We start from the raw sequence: 22299 nt of genomic DNA on the forward strand, positions 1-22299 counted from the left end.
ATTATATAATTTATAAATCTTTACAAATAGTTCCTAATTGTTTAGAGTCTCAATTATATAATAACAATCCATTACTAATGGCCCAATACACATGTCATTCCAGGAAGAACCATGTAGCCGTTAAATTTTTGAATCTCCTTGTAATTAAGGACCCACTTAAAATGACTAAAAAGCCCTCGCATTTCAAATCCCCAAACCGCGAATGCATTAACTTTTACACATTTTTGAATTCTGGATCAAATCTCAGCCGTTCACTCCAAAGACCTTTCTCCTTACATCGATTTCAAGTGGGATTTTCAAATCAATCGAAACCTCACAGCAACAACAGCTAGAGTTAGTGAGTGTGAGAGAGAGAGAGAGTGCGTGCGTGCAAATGATTGACTTGGATCTATGTTGAACCTCGCAGTTCAATCTCAAATCCTGAGCAACACCTCGCTGAACTAAGATTGAAGCAACCTAACAAGAACCGAAGCAATTTCAGCACTCCCCAAATTTTTCGCTTCGGAATCTTGTTCTGCAACTCTTCCTTCAGGTCCTGCAAATTTCCAATTCCTTTCACGATTTAAGCTCGCTTTCTTTTATTTAAATAAATGAGTTTTGGCGTCATGCTTGATTTTTCATTTTTTGTTATGCCATAGAATGCTGAGGGATTTCAAACTCCCACGCCGAAACCCTGGAAAAAACGAAGAACCCGAGAATGTGGATCCTTCGGATTCATCCACCACGGTTCAGAGGCACGCGGAAGGTTCTAGACCTCCGTTGAACACAATTCAGGAACCCGATGTGCATTGCGTGAGCAAGATTGAAAGAACTCCTTCGAAGACCAACAACAAAGGTCGCGGAGGAGCTGAGCTTCGCACGCCAGATAAGCACGGAGGAGGGAGCATGGTATGGAAACACCGGTTCGGCTGGAATCACAAGAACGACTCCGTTTCCTCGTTTGGTGATGATAGGAGAGGATCTGTTGCTGGGAATGTGACTCCTCGCGTGCCTCGCACTGTGGGGAGAGCTTCTTCGAGTGTCACGGCTTGCTCCGAGAGCAACTCCACGCAGAGCACTCCGACTAAGAGTGTGACCAAGCCGCCCCCCAGCTCTAGTGTTCGGAGCAAGGCTGATGGAGGTGGCTTCAGTGCTCGTTTGGGGAACTATGCTGCATTGTACAAAGGGGTTCCCAGTTCGGCTTGCATGGCTCCCACGGTTGTTAACACGGTCGAAGTGCCTCACTTTGATCTAAAGGAAGATTCTTCGTTTTGGATTAACCACAATGTACAGGTGAGTGATCCAGATATCTCTCCGATTGAGTTGATTTATTTGGATGAGCGGGTTTGTTTAATTCTGGTGCTTTATTATTATTATTATTTTTGTGATTTGTGGTTTGAATTTTGGTTATGTACAGGTTATTATTCGTGTTCGTCCTCTCAATAGCATGGAGCGATGTACACAAGGGTATAACAGATGCCTGAAACAAGAAAGCTCTCAGAGCATTAGTTGGATTGGGCATCAGGAAAACCGGTTCACCTTTGACCATGTTGCGTGTGAAACCATAGACCAGGTGTGGTTTCATTGAAATGACCTTTTTGAGGTGCTAATTTCTTGTTGGGAAGGAGTTGTTAATTTCTGTCTCTGGTTTTTCTGGTTGTGTAGGAAATGATTTTCAGATTGGCTGGTCTTCCAATGGTAGAGAACTGCCTCTCGGGGTATAATAGTTGTATGTTTGCTTACGGACAGGTAATATCCTGAACTTAGCCACTGTTATAGAAACTTGTAGTGTATGAACTGAAATAGACGAGCTTAGAAAAAGAAACGAGCAAAAACAGAAAATAGCAATGTTGCAAAGAAGATAACTCATCTTCTACCATTCTCAATGCCTAACCAATTCCTCATCATTTTCCCGTTCCGGTTCCTTCTACTCTATCCAATACAGACACGTCCTTCACTATCTTTCCCACTCCGATGGCCTATTGCCATGTACATATGTTATGCTTATCACCCAATCTGTTTTTGCATTTCCATGCTTTGCCCATTGTTCTCAGCCCCTCTTCCTTCTTTTTACCCCTCCTCTTATAAACATGGGTTTAAGGCCCAACATTTCTCATTATCTTTTCTGTTCATTGTTTGTCCTAATAAAGCAAAGAAAAAATGAGGGATTTTTTCCCAGCATAACAGATTTCTATGCACATGGTCCAATCTATTGCTAAGCAAGCGGATAATCTTATGATTTTAAATTAGAAAAATTTGGTTGGCTGGCTCCTTAGTTTTCCCATTATCAAACAGAGATAGTTAACTCCCAAATTTTCATACATCATAATTAGGAGCTTCAGTTCGTCATTGCCATTGGTTGTCAATAAGAATATGTACATTTCTATGAATTAGGAATCATAAAAAGCCTAGCTCAACTAACATTTTAAAGCGTTTTTATGAAGAAATTTAGTTCTCTTTGCAGTATGGGGACCATTTATCAAAAACTTAGTTGTAAATTCTATGCCATCCGTTGGGAGATTGTATTGCTATGTTCTAGTACAAGACAGTTAGAAATGGACAGTAAAGTGACATTTTTTAACTGTAAGGTGATGTACGACTCTTTTAATTTTGCAGACAGGAAGTGGGAAAACATATACAATGCTCGGTGAAATTGAGGATCTAGATGTGAAGCCTAGTCCGGATCGTGGAATGACACCACGCATATTTGAGTTTTTGTTTGCCAGGATCCAAGCTGTAAATTCATTAATCTTTCGTAGTTAATTCAGCTTTTTTTTATATAAGAGTCCAATTTATGTAGTCAATATCGATCAATTAATCCATATCTCTGTTTTTTGTTTTACATTTGTTCTCTGAATCGAATTTCCAGGAAGAGGAAAGCCGAAGAGATGAGAACTTAAAATACAATTGCAAGTGTTCTTTCTTGGAGATTTACAACGAACAAATTACCGATCTACTTGATCCCTCCTCTACTAATTTGCTGGTAGGTGTAGTTTTTCACTCATGAGATGACTGTCAAAGCATTTTTTATTATTTCTCAATGCTGCTCTTTTTTCTTAATAGCTGCGTGAGGATGTCAAGAAGGGTGTTTATGTTGAAAATTTATCTGAGTTTGAGGTTCAAAGTGTGAGTGACATTATAAGGCTTCTAATTCAGGTACATCTATGGGACCATCTTGTTCATTTTAAGGAATCCCCTAACAACTCCCTCCCTATCTTTGTTATTTAAATCAAATACATATTTACTCTGAACGTCCATTAAGTTGTAATTTCTGACATGTAGGGTTCTGCAAATAGAAAAGTTGCAGCAACGAATATGAATAGAGAGAGCAGTAGGTCCCATAGTGTTTTTACGTGTGTAATTGAGAGCACATGGGAAAAGGATTCTACAACTAATTATCGTTTTGCAAGGTTAAACCTTGTTGATCTAGCTGGCTCAGAAAGGTATGCATTAACTTATGGAGTTGGTTGGACCAAGTCTATCTTGGGAATTGGGTGATATAAGTGCATTTATACTAACAGAGTTATCATTGTTATATATAACAGACAGAAGACTTCTGGTGCTGAGGGGGAACGTTTAAAAGAAGCTGCTAATATCAATAAATCATTATCTACCTTGGGGTATTATATCTTGCTGCATAAATATTTAAATTGTCATATTTCTGCTTTCTTAATAAGTAACCAGTATTTTCTAATCATTCTTGCAGTCATGTTATTATGATATTAGTGGATGTGGCAAATGGGAAGCAGAGGCATATCCCTTATAGAGACTCCAGACTAACGTTTCTTCTTCAGGTTGATTTATGGGCCGGTTTTCCGTTGTTAAATCATTAGTCTCAGGGTTCTTCTTTATTCATCAGTATTTGGCATAAAATGCAGGACTCTCTTGGTGGAAACTCGAAAACAATGATCATTGCCAATGTCAGCCCTTCTATCTGGTCTGTTCATTTTCTCTGGAACTATATTTCCTTTATCTAAATTTACAACTTGCCGTAGAAGCTTGATTGGGCTTTACCGATTTCACTTTTGCAGCTGTGCCACAGAAACATTGAATACACTTAAATTTGCTCAGAGAGCAAAACTTATACAAAATAATGTGAGTGCATGTCTAACATTCGTCTGAATCGAAGGAATGAATCTCATCAACCTATCACCCCTATTCATTCTGTATCTTTTTATTGTAGGCTGTGGTGAATGAAGATTCTACTGGGGACGTAATAGCTTTACAGCATCAAATTCGGCTTTTGAAGGTGGTATCAGTTATTTCTGGTAGTATTAGCTTTGTGTGACTTGATTCTTTACTTAAAAGGTAAAATTTTGGGGCAGGAGGAGCTTTCTACCCTCAAACGGCATCAGAATGTCTCCAGGTCTTTGTCATTTTCTTTGGCTTCTTTCAGAGATATAAAACAATCACTAGAACTAGAAGACTGTTGTCTAGAAAATGAAACTGACTTGGTTGACCAATGTGAAGAAAATATGTCTGATTATGAATCCAAGGGCATCAGAATGTCCCACAAACAGGTATACTGACTTTCCTATGTTAATGATAGCCAGTGGAATGACAATTTATCTTTAAAGATTGAGCCAATATTTCTATTATTTTCATGGCTTGTTCCTTCAAGATTTAATGAATGAAGGACTTCTTTACAGTTAACCATTTCTTTTCTCAGAGATAACTGTCCCAAGTAAAATGAAAAGTTATGACTATGCTGTTAGATTTTGTGGGAGAGTGAGCCTTCGTGAAATGGTAAGGCTATGCCTTAGGATTTGTCCCAAGTTTTAGCTGTGGAAACATCCCCTATATCAGGCCCTCCATCTATCCCATGATGATGGAATGCTTGTGCACTAGCCTGCCTATGGCTAAGATACATCCAAAGCTAGTCTTCCAAAGCTATACAGTTGTTAGCTTAGCATCTCCATGAAGTACAACATAGTTTTTTCCTCACACCTTCATATATTTATATGTTCAAAATCATTTGTGTCTCAGTTAAAATCATTGGAGACAACTCTTGCTGGTGCTTTGAGAAGAGAACAGATGGCAGAAATTTCTATCAAGCAACTTGAAGCTGAAATTGAACAATTAAACCATTTGGTAGCTCTCTTATGAGGTCTTTTTTCTATTGGAGTTAATATTTCAACTGTCTTCAGTCTTTATCTATGAATCTGCTGTCACTCAGGTTCGTCAAAGAGAAGAGGACACTAGGAGTTGCAAAATGATGCTTAGGTTTCGTGAAGACAAAATTCGTAGATTAGAATCCCGACTAGCTGGTTCCATTCCTACAGACACGTTTTTGCAGGAAGAGAATAAAAGACTTTCTGAGGAAAATCAAATACTTCAGGGAAAACTTGATCGAAATCCTGAAGTTACTCGGTTTGCTGTAGAGAATATCAGGCTTCTAGACCAACTTAGAAGGTAATGTAAACGAAGAATGTGACTATGAAATATTCTCTCTTTTTAGCAGTTCCTTACAACTACTTGTACAGATATCAAGAGTTTTATGAAGAAGGGGAGAGAGATATTCTTTTGGCCGAAGTGTCTTCTTTGAGGGAACAAGTATATCTTCTTCTAGAATTTAATACATAAATAATTTTCATTCTAGATTCCTTGTTTTTAAGATTTTATGATTGAAAAACCTTTGCTCTGTAGCTGCTTCAATATCATGGAAGAAACTCCATACAACGTAGTTCAATTCACGACACTCAACTTCAGGTCAGTCTACAATTACTTGAAGTAGTTCATGATTTTCATCTATTGAACATTTCATTCCTTTTTGCATGTTAGAGAAATGTTTGCTGAAATTGTGTTTCTAAACCAGACTAATGTCATTATTTGTGCTAGTACGGTATGAAATACAGTCATTATTACAATAGTGATCACTAATCAACTCCTAAAATAGCCCCTTAATATAATTAGCAATTAACTGTTAATCCTTACTGTAAAATGCAATGTATATCTAACAATTTATTTTTACCACTGGTGCAGGAAGTTCAGTGCTGCAAGAAAGAGAATAGTTCTTTTGATCAAGAGGTTTTATTCCTTCATAGCATAATTTAAACTTTTTCTTCCCAATAGAATAATTATGTGAGACCACTTCTTTTAATGGCTTGCAGCTAAGAAACACCCTTGATGAGTTACATGAATGCAGGCGTAATTTAAATTATTGTTTAGAGGAGAATGCAAAACTCAGTAGGTATAATTTTTGTACTGTTGCTGAAGTTCATTTGGTTGTATGCAAGCAGATTGGAGCTCCAAATCTTGTTGGTGTAAAAATGCTAATATTTTTGCATTGCATATTTATACAGGGAAATAGACTCTCTTCACTCAATGTTAAGCAACGCAACTGCTACAAAGGTATTCTTGTTATTCTTATTTAACATATATTCATTTTGTCTTTACTATATACTGTATAAATCCGTAGGAAAATGTGAATGCTGTTTTTGTATGGTCTTTCCTTCTACAAAAATTATTGTCCTTTCTATGTATGAAATTTGCGTCACGTGAAATAAAGTATCATTTTATCATTATTGTTTACAGGCTTCTACAAAAGGACCATTTGTTGATGCTCAGGCAGTTCCACAGATGGGGGTGAAGCATGAAACTCAAATGTTAAATCACACAGAAGATGTTTTAAATTTGCAGCTGGAGTTAGATATAATGAAGGTCATTCTGAAGGAAGAGAGGACTTTCCGTGGCATATTGGAGGAGCAAACAACATGCTTAAATCAGGACCTTTTTATGACAAAAGACAGTCTTAAGCTGACAAGCAAACAATTAGAGGATGCAAATGATGAGCTGAAAGAGGCAAAATCTGTTATTGAAGCTCTAGAATCACAGCAAATATTATCTATCAAAGAGATAGAAGAGATAAGGAACAAGAACAGCCATTATCTGGAGCTTATGGGGAAACAAGAGAATGAAATCACGACCCTGAAGAATCAACTTGTGTCTAAAGAGTTTAGAGATAGTTTTCCTTCAGATCATCTGGAGTTTGAAAATAAGTCTCCCTTGCAGGTAAGACTTAGAAGGATGCATGATTCTCTTGAAAAAGCCAAGCAGCTGAACATGTCATACCAAAATGATCGTGCATTCCAGATATCCAATGAAGAGGAGATGGATGAAATCCGTCGGCAAGCTGAGGCTGAAACCGCTGAGGTGATTGTCTGTATGCAAGAAGAACTTGCCCTGCTCCAGCATCAAGTAAATGACAGTCATATGAAGGAAAAAGAAATGGAAGAGAGTATGCTGAATCTGGAAACTGAATTGAAGGAGGTGTACAAAAAATTGCATACAACTATTGATGATAATCAAATTTTAAAGGAAGAGATTGGCCAGAAAGATATAGATCTCATTGCACTGGCTGAAGAATGGGAACTACTAACCTCCGAGATTGAAGAAATTCTTTTTGATGGATGTGAGGCACTTGTTGATGCCTCTGACCAACTTGGTGACATAAGAAATTCATTTCCACAGAAACGGATCTGGATTTCTGAACAAGTTGGCTTGGTGGTTAGAAAAATCTCTGAAAAGGAATTATTAATTGATGAACTTAGAAGATGTTTGGAAGATGCAAGCAATAAAAGAAGTGATATGGAGAGTATGTTGAAGTCCTTAAGAAGTGCAACGTTAGTGATTACAGAATCTCATCAGAAGGAGTGTGCTGAAAAAGAAAAAGAAATTCTCCTATTGACCTCACAACTGAGTGACAAAACATCTATTGTGGCAAATCTGAAGGAGAAGTTGATAATGGCTCAAGATCATAGCAGAAAAACATCAAACTGTGCAACCGCAGCTTTTGTGGTTGTGAATAGATTGTCAGAAGTGAATCTTGGTTACCTCGATGATCTAAAGCATAAGGGTATTCAACTTAGTCAATTAGCAGAAGCTAATCAAACGAAGGACGCCCTTCTGAATGACCAGTCCGCTTCGCTTGCTCAAGCAGAAAGACAAGTAGCAAAGTTACAGGAAAGGTGTAATGAATTAGGGCAGAAGCTGTCGGAGGAGCAAGAGCACTTTTGTGCTTTGGCTCGAGAACATATCAGCAGAGTGTCAAACTGTGCAACTGCAGCTTTTGTGGTTGTGAATAGATTGTCAGAAGTGAATCTTGGTTACCTCAATGATCTAAAGCATAAGGATATTCAGCTTAGTGAATTAGCAGAGACTAATCAGAGGATGGATGCCCTTGTAATTGAACAATCCACTTCACTTGTTGAAGCAGAAAGGCAGATAACAGAGTTACAGGAAAGATGTAATGAATTATGGCAGAAGCTGTCTGAGGAGCAAGAGCATTCTTGTGCTTTGGAACAAAAGCTTGGAGATATTGAAAAGAATGACATTTCAAAGACAAAGGAGCAGCTATTGATATTACAAGATGGTGTATCTTCACTCAGGTCATGCATGACCTCTTTTGCAGACCTTTCAGGCAGTCTTGATAACCGAAAATCATTGGATGCTTGCACATCAAACTGTGATGATATTGGTGAACCAAGGGTAAGCTAATGCTGCTTTCTGATAGATTTATTATTGGCAATGTCACTTATATTTCATTTTTGTCAGTGATATGTGAATGATTTTTACTCAGTATTTGCTATTATGGCATTTTTGCAGAACTGTTCCGAAACATACACAAACAATGATTCAGATCCCCATTCTGTTGAAGAACCTATAGTTGACCAGGCTGACTTGGACAAATGTGGATATTATATGAATGACTCAAAATCAAGAAGAGTTTCCAAGGATGTGCATGAAAGAGATGTAACCATTTCACTTTTGAGAAAAGAAATAGAATGTGCTCTTGAAAGCTTAAAAGAAGTGCAATATGAGATGGCCAGATTGCATGAAGAGAAAAAGGAGATGTCACTGTGTGAAATGAAGAGTCAGCAAAGCATAGAGTGCCTCACAAAGCAGATACTTTTCCTGCAAGAAGCTATGAACCACTTTGAAGAGAAATCCAAACTCAAGATTGAAGTACTCAGTCAAAAACTTAGGAACCTGGAGAAACCCCTGAAAGAAGCAAGCTCCCATTGGTATCAAAAGAAAGAGGTAATCCTTTAGTGAATGAACAGTGTTGAACTATTATTGCTGTTTTCTTTCTCTTTCAAATATGAAAATTGTGTTTGCTTTATTTGATTTTGTTGTTGTCTCGAGCTTCCCCAATCCCCGTTCATGCTGATAAACACTTGTTGGTGTTAATATATCCTGCATTTGCTTGGAATATGACTATAATACATCTATGTGTTGGTCATTTGGGGTTCAGTTAGCCTTGGTTGTTCTCTGATCAAGTTAACATTCAACAGCTTTATGCCTACTGCTTTTTTCTTTGCAGTTACTTGAACTTGAAGTTGGGGAAGCAAAGATCCTTCAAGCACAGAAATCTCAGGAGGCATCTTGTATTCTTGCTAAGTTTGAAGAGGCACAAGATACGATGAAAGAAGCAGATATTATGATCAATGGATTGGTGATAGCTAATGAGTCAATGAAGATTGATATTAAGATACTGAAAGACAGAGAAATGACATTACTCAATGAAAATGGTATATTAGTCAGCAATATTGAAAGCTTACAAACTGTTGTTGATTTGAAGGATCGGGAGATAGAGGACCTTGTTGAATCAAGTCTAGTAGAAACAAGGGATCTAACTGTCAAGTTGGATGATGTCATTAAAGAAGTCCAATTGATGACGACAGAAAATTTCATGTCTTTGGCTTGTGATTTAGAGTGCTTAAAATCTCAATGTCTATATTCCACCAATTTGATACAGCCATGGCTTGAGAAGATATGGTCTGAGATAGTTTTTAAAGATTGTGCTTTGTCTGTGCTACATCTTTGTCACATGGGTATTCTTCTGGAAACAGTAACAGGGATGCATGCAGAAAATGGTTTGCTTTCACATGGCTTGTGTGAATCAAATTCTGTCATAAGTGATTTGAAGGAACATAATTATAGGACAAAGCAAGAGCTTGATATGTGCAGAATCTTGAAAGGGAAACTGCTGGCTGACATCAAGAATAGTTTTGATCGCATAACTAAGAAAGAAGTTGAAGCTGCAGAGATCACCAGCAAGCTGAACATTTTTGCTAAAAACATATCAGACCTTCAGCTTCAGGAGGAGATGATGCTGCAAAGGTCTAATGAAATGGGATCCCAACTTGCTAAGCTGATGAGGGAATTGGATGTAAGTAACATAGACATTGTTACATCCCTTTTAGATCAAGAGGCACTACTGAAACAGAAAGTTGAAGCCATTGATTCTGAAGCTGATTTGTTTATGACAGATTGGTATGCCAAAGACTTTGAGTCGCTTATCTATGCTTCTGAACTAAAATATATGTCATGTAATATAGCTAATATGGAGGAGTATTTTGTTAAGCACTGTATATTAATCGAACAACTGAAGAAAGAAGTAATCTTGTCCCAAGTAGAAACTAAGTTAGCAGAACAAGTTTTGATGGATAAGGAAGTTGAACTTTCCCTATTAGAAAGAGAAGTTCGGCAGACAAAAGTGGAAAGGAAAGACCTATTAGCGGAACTGAACCAGAATGTCTTAAGGATTACAGAAATGGGTGAAGTAAACAAGGTCCTTGAACAAAACATTGAGTCCCTAAAGGATGTTACTTGTTCTAATAATGCATTGAAGGGTGAACTTGTTGATGTTAAGGAGACAAGGAAAAGACTCCTCGATAAGATTCTTGATCTAGAAGCTGATTATGATAAAGTAATCGCTGATGTCATAGAGAAGGATGTCGCTTCTGAATTTTCTTTCCAACAGATTTCTTTACTTGAACATCAAAACACAGCATTAAAGAAAGTAAACTGTATGTTGGAAAATTCATCTTGCAAGCTTGAGAATGAAATGACACTAAAGGATTCAGAGCTAACAAGAATGCAGAACTTATTGGAAGTTGAGTTATCCAGAAAGGATGATGTAATAAAAGGACTGTTGTATGATCTGAGCTTACTGCAGGAATCCGCATCTAACAGTAAAGACCAAAAAGATGAAATTGAAAAAATTCTTGTTACAATGGAGGCATTAGAAGCAGATCTTGCTGTTAAATCTGGTGAACTTGCGGAGGCCATTGCAAACTGTCAATTGCTTGAAGCTCAGTTGCAGGACAAATCAGATATGATTAGAGCTCTTGAGTTGGATTTCTCAAAAGAACGTGAGGCTCTACAGCTGCAGGTCAGTGACAATCAAGAACTTAGAAATAATATTGAAGAGGCCTTGGCAGCAAGAAAACTATCTGACAATGAGCTGAGAGAAAAAATGAAGATAACAGAGAGCTTAGAGGATGAAATTCTGGAAATGAACAGTGTTATAAGCCAAATGAATGATTCAATTAAAAGCCTGAGCTGTGATCTGGATGAACTCACTATAGAGAGGGATCAGCTTCAGGGTCAAGTAATTTGCCTAAAAGTTAGGCTTGAAAAAGCTGAAGCACAGGCTGAAGCTAATGAAGCAATTGCTCAAGAAACTCAAGAGGTAATGGTTTATGGATAATCTATTAGTAGTGCAGCATCTTTTCCGTTCATGACATTATTATTGAGTAATCCATTTTTCAACGTGAAGAACTTTTATGATCTTAAGGAGTTGTATTTATTTGCTTCTGCACTGGGAATAAACTAAGTCAAAAGAAAAGAATAGCAAACAATCTGAATGGCTGTTTCTTCCTTGTTCCTGTCTGAATTTTCTTACATTGATTACAGGTGGCAGAAACTAGAAGAATATATGCCGAAGACAAAGAAGAAGAGGTGAAACTTCTAGAGAGATCAGTTGAAGAGCTGGAAAGTACTATAAATGTACTAGAAAACAAAGTGAGTTGTAACTTTTTCTGGAGATATTTTACAAGAAGCTTGTCTTACCTTCATAGGTATCACACTTCCTTTGACAAGAAGCTGCTGATATTTAACAAAGTGAGTTGTAATTATTTTGTTCAGGCTGACATCATTAAAGAAGAAGCAGAACGACAGCGGCTGCAAAGAGAAGATCTAGAGTTGGAGCTACATGCATTAAAAGATATGATGCAAAATGTCAAAAATGTTGGTGACATGAGAAGGTTTAATTTTTTGTGCTTATATGGCTTCTTTATCTTAGGCCAATACAAATCTACCGTGGTACTCTATAGATCTGTCAGTATAAAATATTTTACAGTTTCTATTTCAATTCTTGTAGATTTTTGGATGAAAAAGAGAAAGGCCTCAATGAAGCCCAAAATCACATACAGGTTCTTAAGAGGGAGTTAGCAGGAAAGGATACAGAGGTAGGTTATTTACTACGTCACTACTCACTCGTGTCTCTTGGATAGACGTCTCTACATGAAAATTCATTTTTTTTTCTTGGCTATATCTGACAGATTCAACAGATGAAAGCTCATATTTCAGAGCTAAATTTGCATGCTGAAGCACAGGCCAAGGAGTACAAGCAGAAAGTTAGTAATCGTACTGAATAAAATAATCTTGGATGTTATTAGTTCAAAATTGTAATTTATGCTTAACAGCTCCAGTTATGCTCACCGAGATCAATCTTGCATTCTTACTTTTATTTATAAGTTCTATTGTACTAAGTATGTCGTTATTTTAAATCAGTTCAAAGCATTGGAAGCCATGGCTGAGCAAGTCAAACCTGAGGGTCTTTCCAGTCATTCTTCCAGTGCTAATTCCTGCAATGCATTGTCAAATAAGTCTGAGAAAAATGCCACCAAGTCTCGAGGTTCTAGTTCTCCTTTCAAATGCATTGGGTTAGGCTTGGCTCAACAGGTAAAATATGAGAAGGTTGAAGAGCTGTCTGCTGCAAGACAGCGCATTGAAGAACTAGAAGCCCAGGCAGCATGTCGACAGAAAGAGGTTGACTTTTCTCTTCAATTGCATATTCTATAGTAGTTTGTTTTGCTTTTATTAATCCACTTTAAATTTGTCTTTACTTTTCCTTGTCTAGATATTTGCACTCAACGCCAAATTAGCATCTGCCGAGAGCATGACCCATGATGTAATTCGAGACTTACTTGGAGTGAAGTTGGATATGACCACTTGTGTGGTAAGCTCATCTAACTTGCGCAATTTCTCTTTCAATGTCTAAAACTATTTCATTTTCCGTACCCACATGGAAGCAGAAATTTTTTTCACAAGAGAATATTTAGTTTTATATTCACCCATTGACTCCCATGTTTAATTTAATTTCCTTAATGTAGTCACTCTTTGACAATGAGCAAGCAGAGGATATTACAGAGAAAGTTAAATTTCTTACTCTAGACCCTCAAGACAAGGTAGTCTAACTTTCGACTAGATTGCGCTATTATTATGGTGTAGCTTAGTTAAGCTGAATTGTTGTTTATTTCTGGAACAGGAGGTCGTTAAACTTAAGAAGCAGCTAAATGAATTCATTGAGGAGAGACAGGGGTAATTAAATTGCACATTCTTTTTCTTTATTTGAAGATTGGGGATTGGGAATCAAATCTTATAAATCTGAATCCCTACGTGGCAGATGGTTGCAAGAAATGGATAGAAAACAAGCGGAATTGATAGCTGTACAAAGCGCATTGGAAAACCTTCGTCAGCGAGACCAGTTGCTAAAAACTGAAAACGAAATGCTGAAGGTAAAAAATAGAAAAATTTATTCTTTGTTTTTGGACCGGTTCATTTATTTTTCTTCCGTTTGTAATGGACAAGCCTTGCTTCTCTCATTTCATGCAGATGGAAAATACAAGTAAGAAGAATAAAGTACTAGATCTGGAGGAAGAAATTAAAAAGTTGTCTGGTCAGCAAAACCTTCAGCAGCGTATTCATCATCATGCTAAAATTAAGGTTAGATGTCATCATTTTACTTTGCTCAAAGTTCAAGCTGATATTGTCTTATTGCTTCCTGCCTTATTTTCGCAGCACTAGATACTATTGTCAACATGTTGAATCCAAATATAGTATTTAACTCTCACAAATATTCTTACTTAACAAGGATTATTTTTTTTTTGTCTATAATACTGACCAAATTTTATTTTGTTCTTTTCTCATAAAATATTAATAAGAAGAAAAATAGAAAATTTCATTGCTCTTAATTGGCAAGGTATCTTTAAAATATAGTTCTGTTTGTTGAATTGAATCTTGAGTCTGATCGTGGAATTTTTCAACAGGAGGAAAACAACAAGTTGAAGGCACAGAACGAAGAACTCAGCGCAAAACTACGAAGGGCAGAGGTCTTCCTTTCCCGCGTCAAAGAAGACCTTGCTCGTCTTCGTTCTTCTGTTGGCGTGAAAACGAGTATTAATTTTGATGAGGAGCAACGTCTGATGATAAAACTGAAGGTCAGTTACAAAAGAAGTAATGTGTTGTACACCGAGTAGCTGAATATAACGCAAATTTAAATATTTTGGTGAATAATGTCACAGGAGATCGAGGAGGAGAAAGTAGAACTAGCTCAGCAACTACTGAGACTGTCCACAAATGTTCTAAAGGTGAGAACAATGATTTATGGTTCTTGCTCTGCCACCTTGTTTTCTCCAATGCAATAAAAACAAAGTCTGTGGTTTGTTAAACAACCTTAATTATGCTTCACTTTCAGGTTGCTGGAATATCAAGACCAACATCGGACATAAATCCTTCTGTGGCCGAGGAAGCCCTACAGGAGCTCAAGAATAGGATAACTACTCTTGAAATGGAACAAGAAGATTTGAAGTTTAAGGTAAACACATGATACACTAAGTAGAGTAATTGGTTTACGAAGCCTTGTCAAGTTTAAAAACATTTTGCTTACTTCTACACAGAATAAAATTATCAAGGAAAAGATCCGATTATCCGAGCTCATGCCACAAGCTTCTCCTCTGAACTCGAGATCTGAAGAGAATCGTTTAACACCACCAAGGGCATCCCTAGCTCCATTCCTTTCGACTTTTGATAGATAGTGAAGAGTGTTATTGTATTCTGTTGTGTTTAGATTAGCAGCTATTCATGTTATATTCTTTGATTATCCTGTAAATAACGTGTATGTTAGCAATCTCCCTGTAAAAAATCTTTTTGCACAGTCAGAAAGCAATTCAAAGAGAAATTATTTTACAAGATAATTAATGATGTATTAAATTCTTTGCATTATATGAAATTTCATGTATTTCATTTATGGCTTAAGTTAGATTAATTAAATTTGATGTACATTAAAATTTATTAAATAGAACAAGTTACGCAAAATTTACTTTTTAATAAGTAGTCTTAAACATTTTATAGAACATTATTTTTTCCACCGAATTCAATTATACGATATTTCACAAATATAAATATGAAATTTCAATCATGAAATGAATCTCTATGCAGTCTGAACATGAAAATCATTTATAAAAATTTAATGGAGTCCATATCGAAGTCAAATTCGACATTATGTGATCTTCCTTTCTGTCGTCATAAAAACTTTGCTGTCTTTGTGCATGTTTCAGAACATTTCCTTCCATATTTGTTTCTCTTGGGTAATTTGGGAAAGAAGTCTTGGGGGAAAATGTAGTAGACGACTTAGAAAATTCGTCTTCAACAATTTATTACTAAATGTTGAATTTCTTGTTCAAAACATGTTTATAAGGTGAAGAGCAATTGTTAAGCGTGAATTATGCAAGACATATTCGAGATGTTAGGTTGTCAACTGTAGGAAAACAAGCTCTTCCGTGGAAGATGTGTGCAACATTCTGATAACAATTGTTTTAATTTTGAGAAGGGCACCCCTTTTAATTTTTTATATTTAAATATAAGAATAAAATCAAACAAAGGTTTTCGGATCTTTTTTTATACAAAATATAACAATAGAAAATAACATAATATTTTGCAACCAAAAGTAAAACTGAAACGACTTCTGTTCATCCTCTTCAAAAAATGTTGACAGCCTTATATTGGGTGATTCCCGTGAGAAATACATATTTTATCTAGGAAAATATAAGTACACATAACAAACTTGATTTTATCATTCAATTTGATTGGTTAGGCTCAAAATTCAGAATAAGTTCCTTTTATTCTTTAGATATCAATCTAAGGAAAGTAAAGTGGTGCAAAAACTAGATAATTAATCTTCATAATATTTCAGAAAGGAATAATAAGTTTAGCCACTTCCAGTGGTGTGTGTAATGTAGTTCTTTTTTGGTATTGGGAAGATCTATCAATTCATTCAAAGATTTGAAATCAAGAACTCATCCAAAGCTTCACTATGAAAAAGCTCTTGTTCAAAGGTAAGGAAAACAATAACAAAGAAAATGGAACAAGTAAAAAAAATGGAACACACCACCTTTAAAGGATCAAAGGATAGGACAAGTTTGATTTGTTACCAGGAGAAGTTTTCTAAGTTAAGAATATAAGTTAACAGTATTAGGCTTCAAAACACTTGTAAATCTGCCAAAAAAAATACATAATTCTCATTCTGATCTATCAAATGTAACAAATATAAGAGGGTTGACCCCTTATTTATAGGGATGAAAGGGTTCAAGAAACATCTTTCAAAACATGTCTTTTTGTTCGTTGTAAACTTACAGGAAACCATTTATGTAGTGTAGCATGTTGACATGTATTATGTACATTAGATTTAGTAATTGTTGAAAGAGACGATAATAAAGGGGGTATGCATAGACTGATATGGAAAAACATGTTCCAAATATAAAAGGGCAAGAAAACATTTTTTTTAAAATTCAAGAATATGGGTTTTTAGAAAACAAACTTGAATAAAAGCTTCAAAGATTTTAAATGATAATGAAGATGTTTTTGATTATGATCGAAGGTGTTGATGATGAAGATGTCTCTTAAAGTTTATCTTTTTCGAATTTTATGTGTCATTCACCGATGTCTTTCTAATTCAACATACATTCTGTTATAAAAGAAATCGAAAGAAAATGCTTTTATAAACTTAAAATTAAGTATAAAAAGGTCTTTTAGCATTTTTAATCGATTATTTTTATTTGTAATTGATTAAACTATTTTTGAGATCTTTAAAAAAAACAATCGATTTGTTTAATAATCGATTAAACACAAAAGTTTTAAATATTTTTAAAATACCTGAATCATAATTGATTAGACTCTTTTAAAATGAATGAAATATGTTTTGTACAATTAATGAGTAGTATGCTTAGTCAATTATCACATAGTATAATTGATCATAACATAGGGATGTTGGAACTGTTTTTCAAATTTTTATTAGAATAATTAATTAGGACCTTGATTTATTCGATTAAATAAGTTAGTTTTTGTTTTAAATTAGTATTTTCAAAGCTTTATAGAGGTACTTATTCTAAATATTTCAGATAACTGTTGTAATCAACCCAGCAAATTCAATAGAGATTAAAAGAGTGGTCACAACTTTCTTCAGTACTTTGAAGAATTTAAGGTTGCGCTGAATTCTTAAAACCTTTTGATTGCTTTTCTAGGTTTGAAAATTGGGTAAACTCTTTCTATTTTTTTTTTCTAGAGTGTTTCCAATGTTATATTAGTTTTTATTATGCTAGATTGTTCCGATGATGTTGTTTTATTGGTCTTGTTAATAAGAGGGATTAAGCATATATGTTCTTGGGTGATAAAGAGCTAACAAAGCTATGCTCCTCTTGGGATTGTTCAAGAGTTGATAGGACAAATATCCTCAAAAGGTGGAACAAAGCTACCTACTATTAAACTTCTATTCATCGCACTTTGAATTTTTCAAACAAAACCAAAATCCCCCTAATGAAGTATAGGGAAACCTTGGGTATCAAATCCAAGGAAGTGGTGTGTATTAAACTTAGTTTGCATAATTTAATCTTGTAAAAAAATAAAACATGAAAAAAAAAGGAAATTATATCAATTCAAAAGTCCAAAATTGGCATGATGCATTGTAGATGTGGATTTGAATTGGCATAATTGTTATTACACCAACACCGAAATTAAGCAAGAACATGTTATGAATATGAGTGCTAAGATGATCTAAAGTATTTTACAATGAAAGTGAAGGAATGCAAATTATGAATGCAACACTAGTTTAGATAAAAATATGCATGACCATGTGGCAGTAGAAACTTAGAATATGGCTGCAACAATTTGACAACAAAATTGTAAAATGCCATTTGAATTTATTTTAACATGCAATAGAAAATTAAAGTTAAACAAAATATGCATATGTATAATGCAATGGAAACTGATGGGATGATGAATTGAACTTTAATTGGAATGAAGGTGAACCTAGATGAGTGAAGCATGCGTGATCAGATTTTTTTATGAAAAAAATGCTATTGCAAGACAGAAACAACATAAAAATCCAAGTGCATAACATATGCTTAACTATTAAAAATGTGACAACATAGTTACATTGCTTATATGAATGCAGAAAGATATAAACCTATGATGTTGGATGTGAATCAATGTAGTGAAAATATAAAATGAGTTGCCTACACAATGCAAGATGCATGCTTACATATAACTTCAGATCTAAAAAATGCTAGTCAAGATGAGAATGATGCAAAAAAGCTTAAAAAATTGTAGTAAAACCAAGACCATTCCAAGTATGCATTCCAAATATGTCACTGAAATGGAGGTGCAATTAACATTTAAAAGAAAGTAAAGAACTAATTGATATGCATGAAATGAAATGACAACAACTACGGATAATGTAGAACAAATGCAAGAAGCAACCAATATGCACGAAGGTTTATACTGACCCAATCTAAAATGTAGAACATAATGCATGTATAGGATGTACCACCATGATTAAAAGAACTTAGACAATGTATACAACTCCAACTACATTGAATATTTATTTCACAAAATCCAAATTCTCATGTAAATCTAATTGTGATAGCATCCCACCCAAAAACATGCAATTATGCATACTTTTAAAAACTACAACATCAATATAATACTTCAGGATTTATGCTCATAATCAATCATGAATACATGAAAATACCTGGACAAATTTTAGATCCAATTTTCAAAAGCAAACCCATTCAGCTTATATTCAAATGTATTGCACTTTGATACTTTAACCATTATGCAAACATTCTATATGTGATGGAAATGCTTCTAAGAAAAGCTAAGCGGTGTAGAAATCATAAAGTATGCATGAATCCTAAGTGAGTGTTAACTCTATGCATAAAAACTAGACATTTAATATGTTATGCAACTAAAGTGAATTGAAATAAAGATGCAATGTAGATGCCAAATGACTATGGAAAATAACTTTAAAATGATAACGTGTGACTTCAAATAAGTTTAGAATGTCAAACGAAAATTATGAATGTTATGCATGAGTTGAATATAGTCTATGCTCTTAGAATGATTAATTGAAACAAGAAATCTCATCCTTTAAAACTCCACGTAATAGCCTAATTATCAATCAGTGGATTCAACATTGGTACTGGATGATTAAAATAATATGCACTCTTACTATGAGTAAGGAAACTAACATGGTTGAATTATATAAAATGCTTGGAAATAAAATTCCCTATACCATAATCACTAATAGAAAGCATGATCCTAAACTACCTACTGCAGGAAATTAAAACTGAGATATGGAAAAATAGCAAGGTAGCATGGTCAATAGAGAATTTGCCTAAACAGAAAGGCATAGTATTGAACAAAACATAAGTCTGAAAACTAATTTAGTGATTAAGGTAGGAGTCTTTTGCCCTCAAGAAGACATCTCATGAATTTGTGCCCACTTTTGCCCACTTTGTGCCCAAGGGGAAACATCTAAATGTGCAAATTTCACCCATGCTCAAATCACTAATTCAGAAATAAATTGAACATAAACATTAAAAAAACACATGGAATTTAAAAGCATCAGAAATCAAAGACAAAAGAATATAAAATTGCAAGCAAAGACTAAACACGTAAAACTCAAAAACATGAAAGTAAAATTGGACTTAAAACATTATATTTCACTGCAAAATTAGATTTGTTACACAAGATCAAGAAAATGCCGAAATTGAAATGGTGAAAAGGAGCACACTACTGAACAAAACATAAATTTGAAAACTAATTTAGTGATCAAGTTAGGAGTCTTCTGCCCTCAAGAAGACATTTGTGCCCACTTTGGGTCACTTGGTTCCCAAGAGGAAACATTCAAATGTGCAAGTTTAACCCATGCTCAAATCACTAACTCAGAAACAAACTAAACATAAACATCGGAAAAAACACATGGAATTTAAAAGCATCAGAAATCAAAAGCAAAAAACATAAAATTGCAAGCAAAGACTAAACATGTAAAACTAAAAATCATGAAAGTAAAATTGGAATTAGAACACTATATTTCATTGCAAAATCAAATTTGTTACACAAGATAAAAAAAGTATTGAAATTGAAATGGTGAAAGGGAGTTCACTTAGCATAATGACGACCACTTTGTGCTTGTGAATGACCAAGTGAAGCTACCTACACACTAGGAAAAAAACAATCTTTGAAGGTCGCATCCATAAGAATACCACCCCCTTACATTGCACTCTCTCTCCATTGCTCATTCATAAGAACACCAACCGTAGCTCTCCATATATATATATATATATACATATATATATATATATATATATATATATATATATATATATATATATATATATATATCACAATCTAGGGCTAACTCAGAAAACCTAATTTCTCCCCCTTAAAAACACCAAAAGAAAAATAAAAAAAGGAAACAAAAATTTCCTAACACTAATCCTCTTTGCTCCGAGCCATATCGTGATATTGAACCCCTCTTCGTTTGTTCATCATGCCATGCTTCAATTTGATCATGCATCAATATTCAAATCACCTCCCTCCATCGCGAATCAACCCTCATATGATCATAGTGACATTGAGATCTCGTGCCTCCGTCAAGCATGATCATTTTGAACTAGGTCTAGCACTTGCGATTCTCTTCGATAAGGTCAGCAACACTCACAACGTAGTGTTCGTGTCTCAATTGAGGTTGTGGCATTTGTAGTTAAGCTACACGTTTTGACCATTGCTACTTTGACTAGAGGCATATCTACAATAAGATGAAAGTTAGATTAAGGGTTGAAAAACTAGAATCAACAAAAAAAAGGAGGGCTTCCTAGTAATTATTTAATAAAAGGAGAGACTTTAAAAGAGCACAATTTTATTTGCATCAAAAGACTACTAAAAGAAACATTTTTACCATATTTTTAAGAAAACACTATTTTTCTCGGAAATAAAAAAAAACTAATTAATTAAAGAAAAACACATATTTATTTAAACTAAAACTAAATTCTTAAAAAGGAAAAACACAGAAAAATAGGATATTATCACCCACCTAGGATTATTTAGTTCTATCGCATTCCAAAAGTGTTACCAAAGAACCCTTAAACATTTATTGCTTAGTCAAGAGCATTTAATGCATCTTGTAGCTTTAAATTAGGCTCAAATACAAGTAGTAGCAATAAAAGATCCTAAACATGGCTTAAAATGGCTATAAAGGATTTGAAACAAACATTTCCTTCTCAAAGTATACTTAAAGAAGGAAAATTAGCGAAACCCTTGTAATAAGAATGAGAACAAACTCTTGTATGAAATCTAAGCAATCCATAGCCTATGCATTTGTGAGGAAGAACATTATTTATGTTTGAAGCCCTCTGGTAGAGCATGTTTCTATCTTGTATTTATCGTAAAATGTTAGGCTTCTTTCTAGGGAGCACCCTTATGATCTTTTAGATCATTATCTTTAAACACCTTTTGATTTTACTCAATAGTGAATGTGTTTCAAACAAAACTCAATGGTTTAGCCAAGAGAGACTGTGTTCCAAACAAAACTCTAGGGTTTAGTCAGGATTGATTGCATTCCAAACAATACTCAATTGTTTAGCTAAGAGTAGTTGTGTGTAAAAAATACTCAAGGATTTCGACAAGAGTGATTGCATTCTAAATAATACACAAATTTTATCTAAAAGTGGTTTCCTTCCAAATAATACTTCAGTTTGTAGTTAAGAGTGATTGTGTAACCAAATAATACTTGAGTTTTTGCAGCCATGAGTTATTGAGGTCCAAACAATACTTGTTTGTATCTTCACAATGTTAGTTTGCTTAGTAGATCTCAATCAAGTTAATTGAAAGATGGACATAGATTGGAGTTTATAGATAAAGCAATGTAAAAACATAAAAAATAAATCTTTTCTCTCCTTACTGTTTTTATATTGAATGTTATTTAACTTTAACTAATCTAAGAAGGATAAATTTGTTAAAACAAGTTTTTAAAACACTTTTGGCATTGTGTTTGTCAAACATGAGGTTGCATATGATGTTTTTCATCATATGCTTCTCTTATAGAAATAAGGAAAAATAAATGTAGGAAGGGTTGAATTATTATTTTAATTTCTTTTTAAAAATTTTGCAAAATATAAAACAAAATCTTTTGAT

At 34.7% G+C, this 22299-nt stretch overlaps 1 protein-coding gene across 1 annotated transcript; it reads left to right on the forward strand.

Annotated features, from left to right (window-relative positions):
* Positions 1–297: 297 nt before the first annotated feature.
* On the forward strand, positions 298–15027 carry LOC114178618 (kinesin-like protein KIN-12D). The gene is made up of 38 exons (XM_028064625.1): positions 298–532; positions 639–1272; positions 1397–1552; positions 1645–1728; positions 2596–2715; positions 2849–2962; positions 3043–3135; positions 3262–3422; positions 3525–3599; positions 3686–3773; positions 3858–3916; positions 4011–4074; positions 4163–4228; positions 4305–4499; positions 4966–5070; positions 5156–5391; positions 5463–5532; positions 5626–5688; positions 5962–6006; positions 6090–6169; positions 6282–6330; positions 6514–8466; positions 8584–9018; positions 9302–11455; positions 11680–11787; positions 11911–12029; positions 12146–12233; positions 12327–12401; positions 12559–12816; positions 12908–13006; positions 13161–13235; positions 13316–13368; positions 13454–13565; positions 13663–13773; positions 14097–14267; positions 14352–14417; positions 14525–14644; positions 14727–15027. Exons 2-38 carry the CDS (start codon positions 640–642, stop codon positions 14862–14864), a joined length of 8691 nt encoding a protein of 2896 aa, XP_027920426.1. The 5' UTR covers positions 298–532; position 639; the 3' UTR covers positions 14865–15027.
* Positions 15028–22299: the final 7272 nt, after the last annotated feature.

The sequence above is a fragment of the Vigna unguiculata genome, chromosome 3 (assembly GCF_004118075.2).
Source record: "Vigna unguiculata cultivar IT97K-499-35 chromosome 3, ASM411807v1, whole genome shotgun sequence".
In the NCBI taxonomy this organism is placed as follows: domain Eukaryota; kingdom Viridiplantae; phylum Streptophyta; class Magnoliopsida; order Fabales; family Fabaceae; genus Vigna; species Vigna unguiculata.

Excerpts from the sequence above, each read along its gene's own strand:
- LOC114178618 (XM_028064625.1), top strand. The coding sequence starts at position 640 with ATGCTGAGGGATTTCAAACTCCCACGCCGAAACCCTGGAAAAAACGAA. Across the intron at positions 11,788-11,910 it reads TAAATGTACTAGAAAACAAA|GCTGACATCATTAAAGAAGA; the intron begins GTGAGTTGTAAC and ends TATTTTGTTCAG. Across the intron at positions 13,566-13,662 it reads CTGAAAACGAAATGCTGAAG|ATGGAAAATACAAGTAAGAA; the intron begins GTAAAAAATAGA and ends CATTTCATGCAG.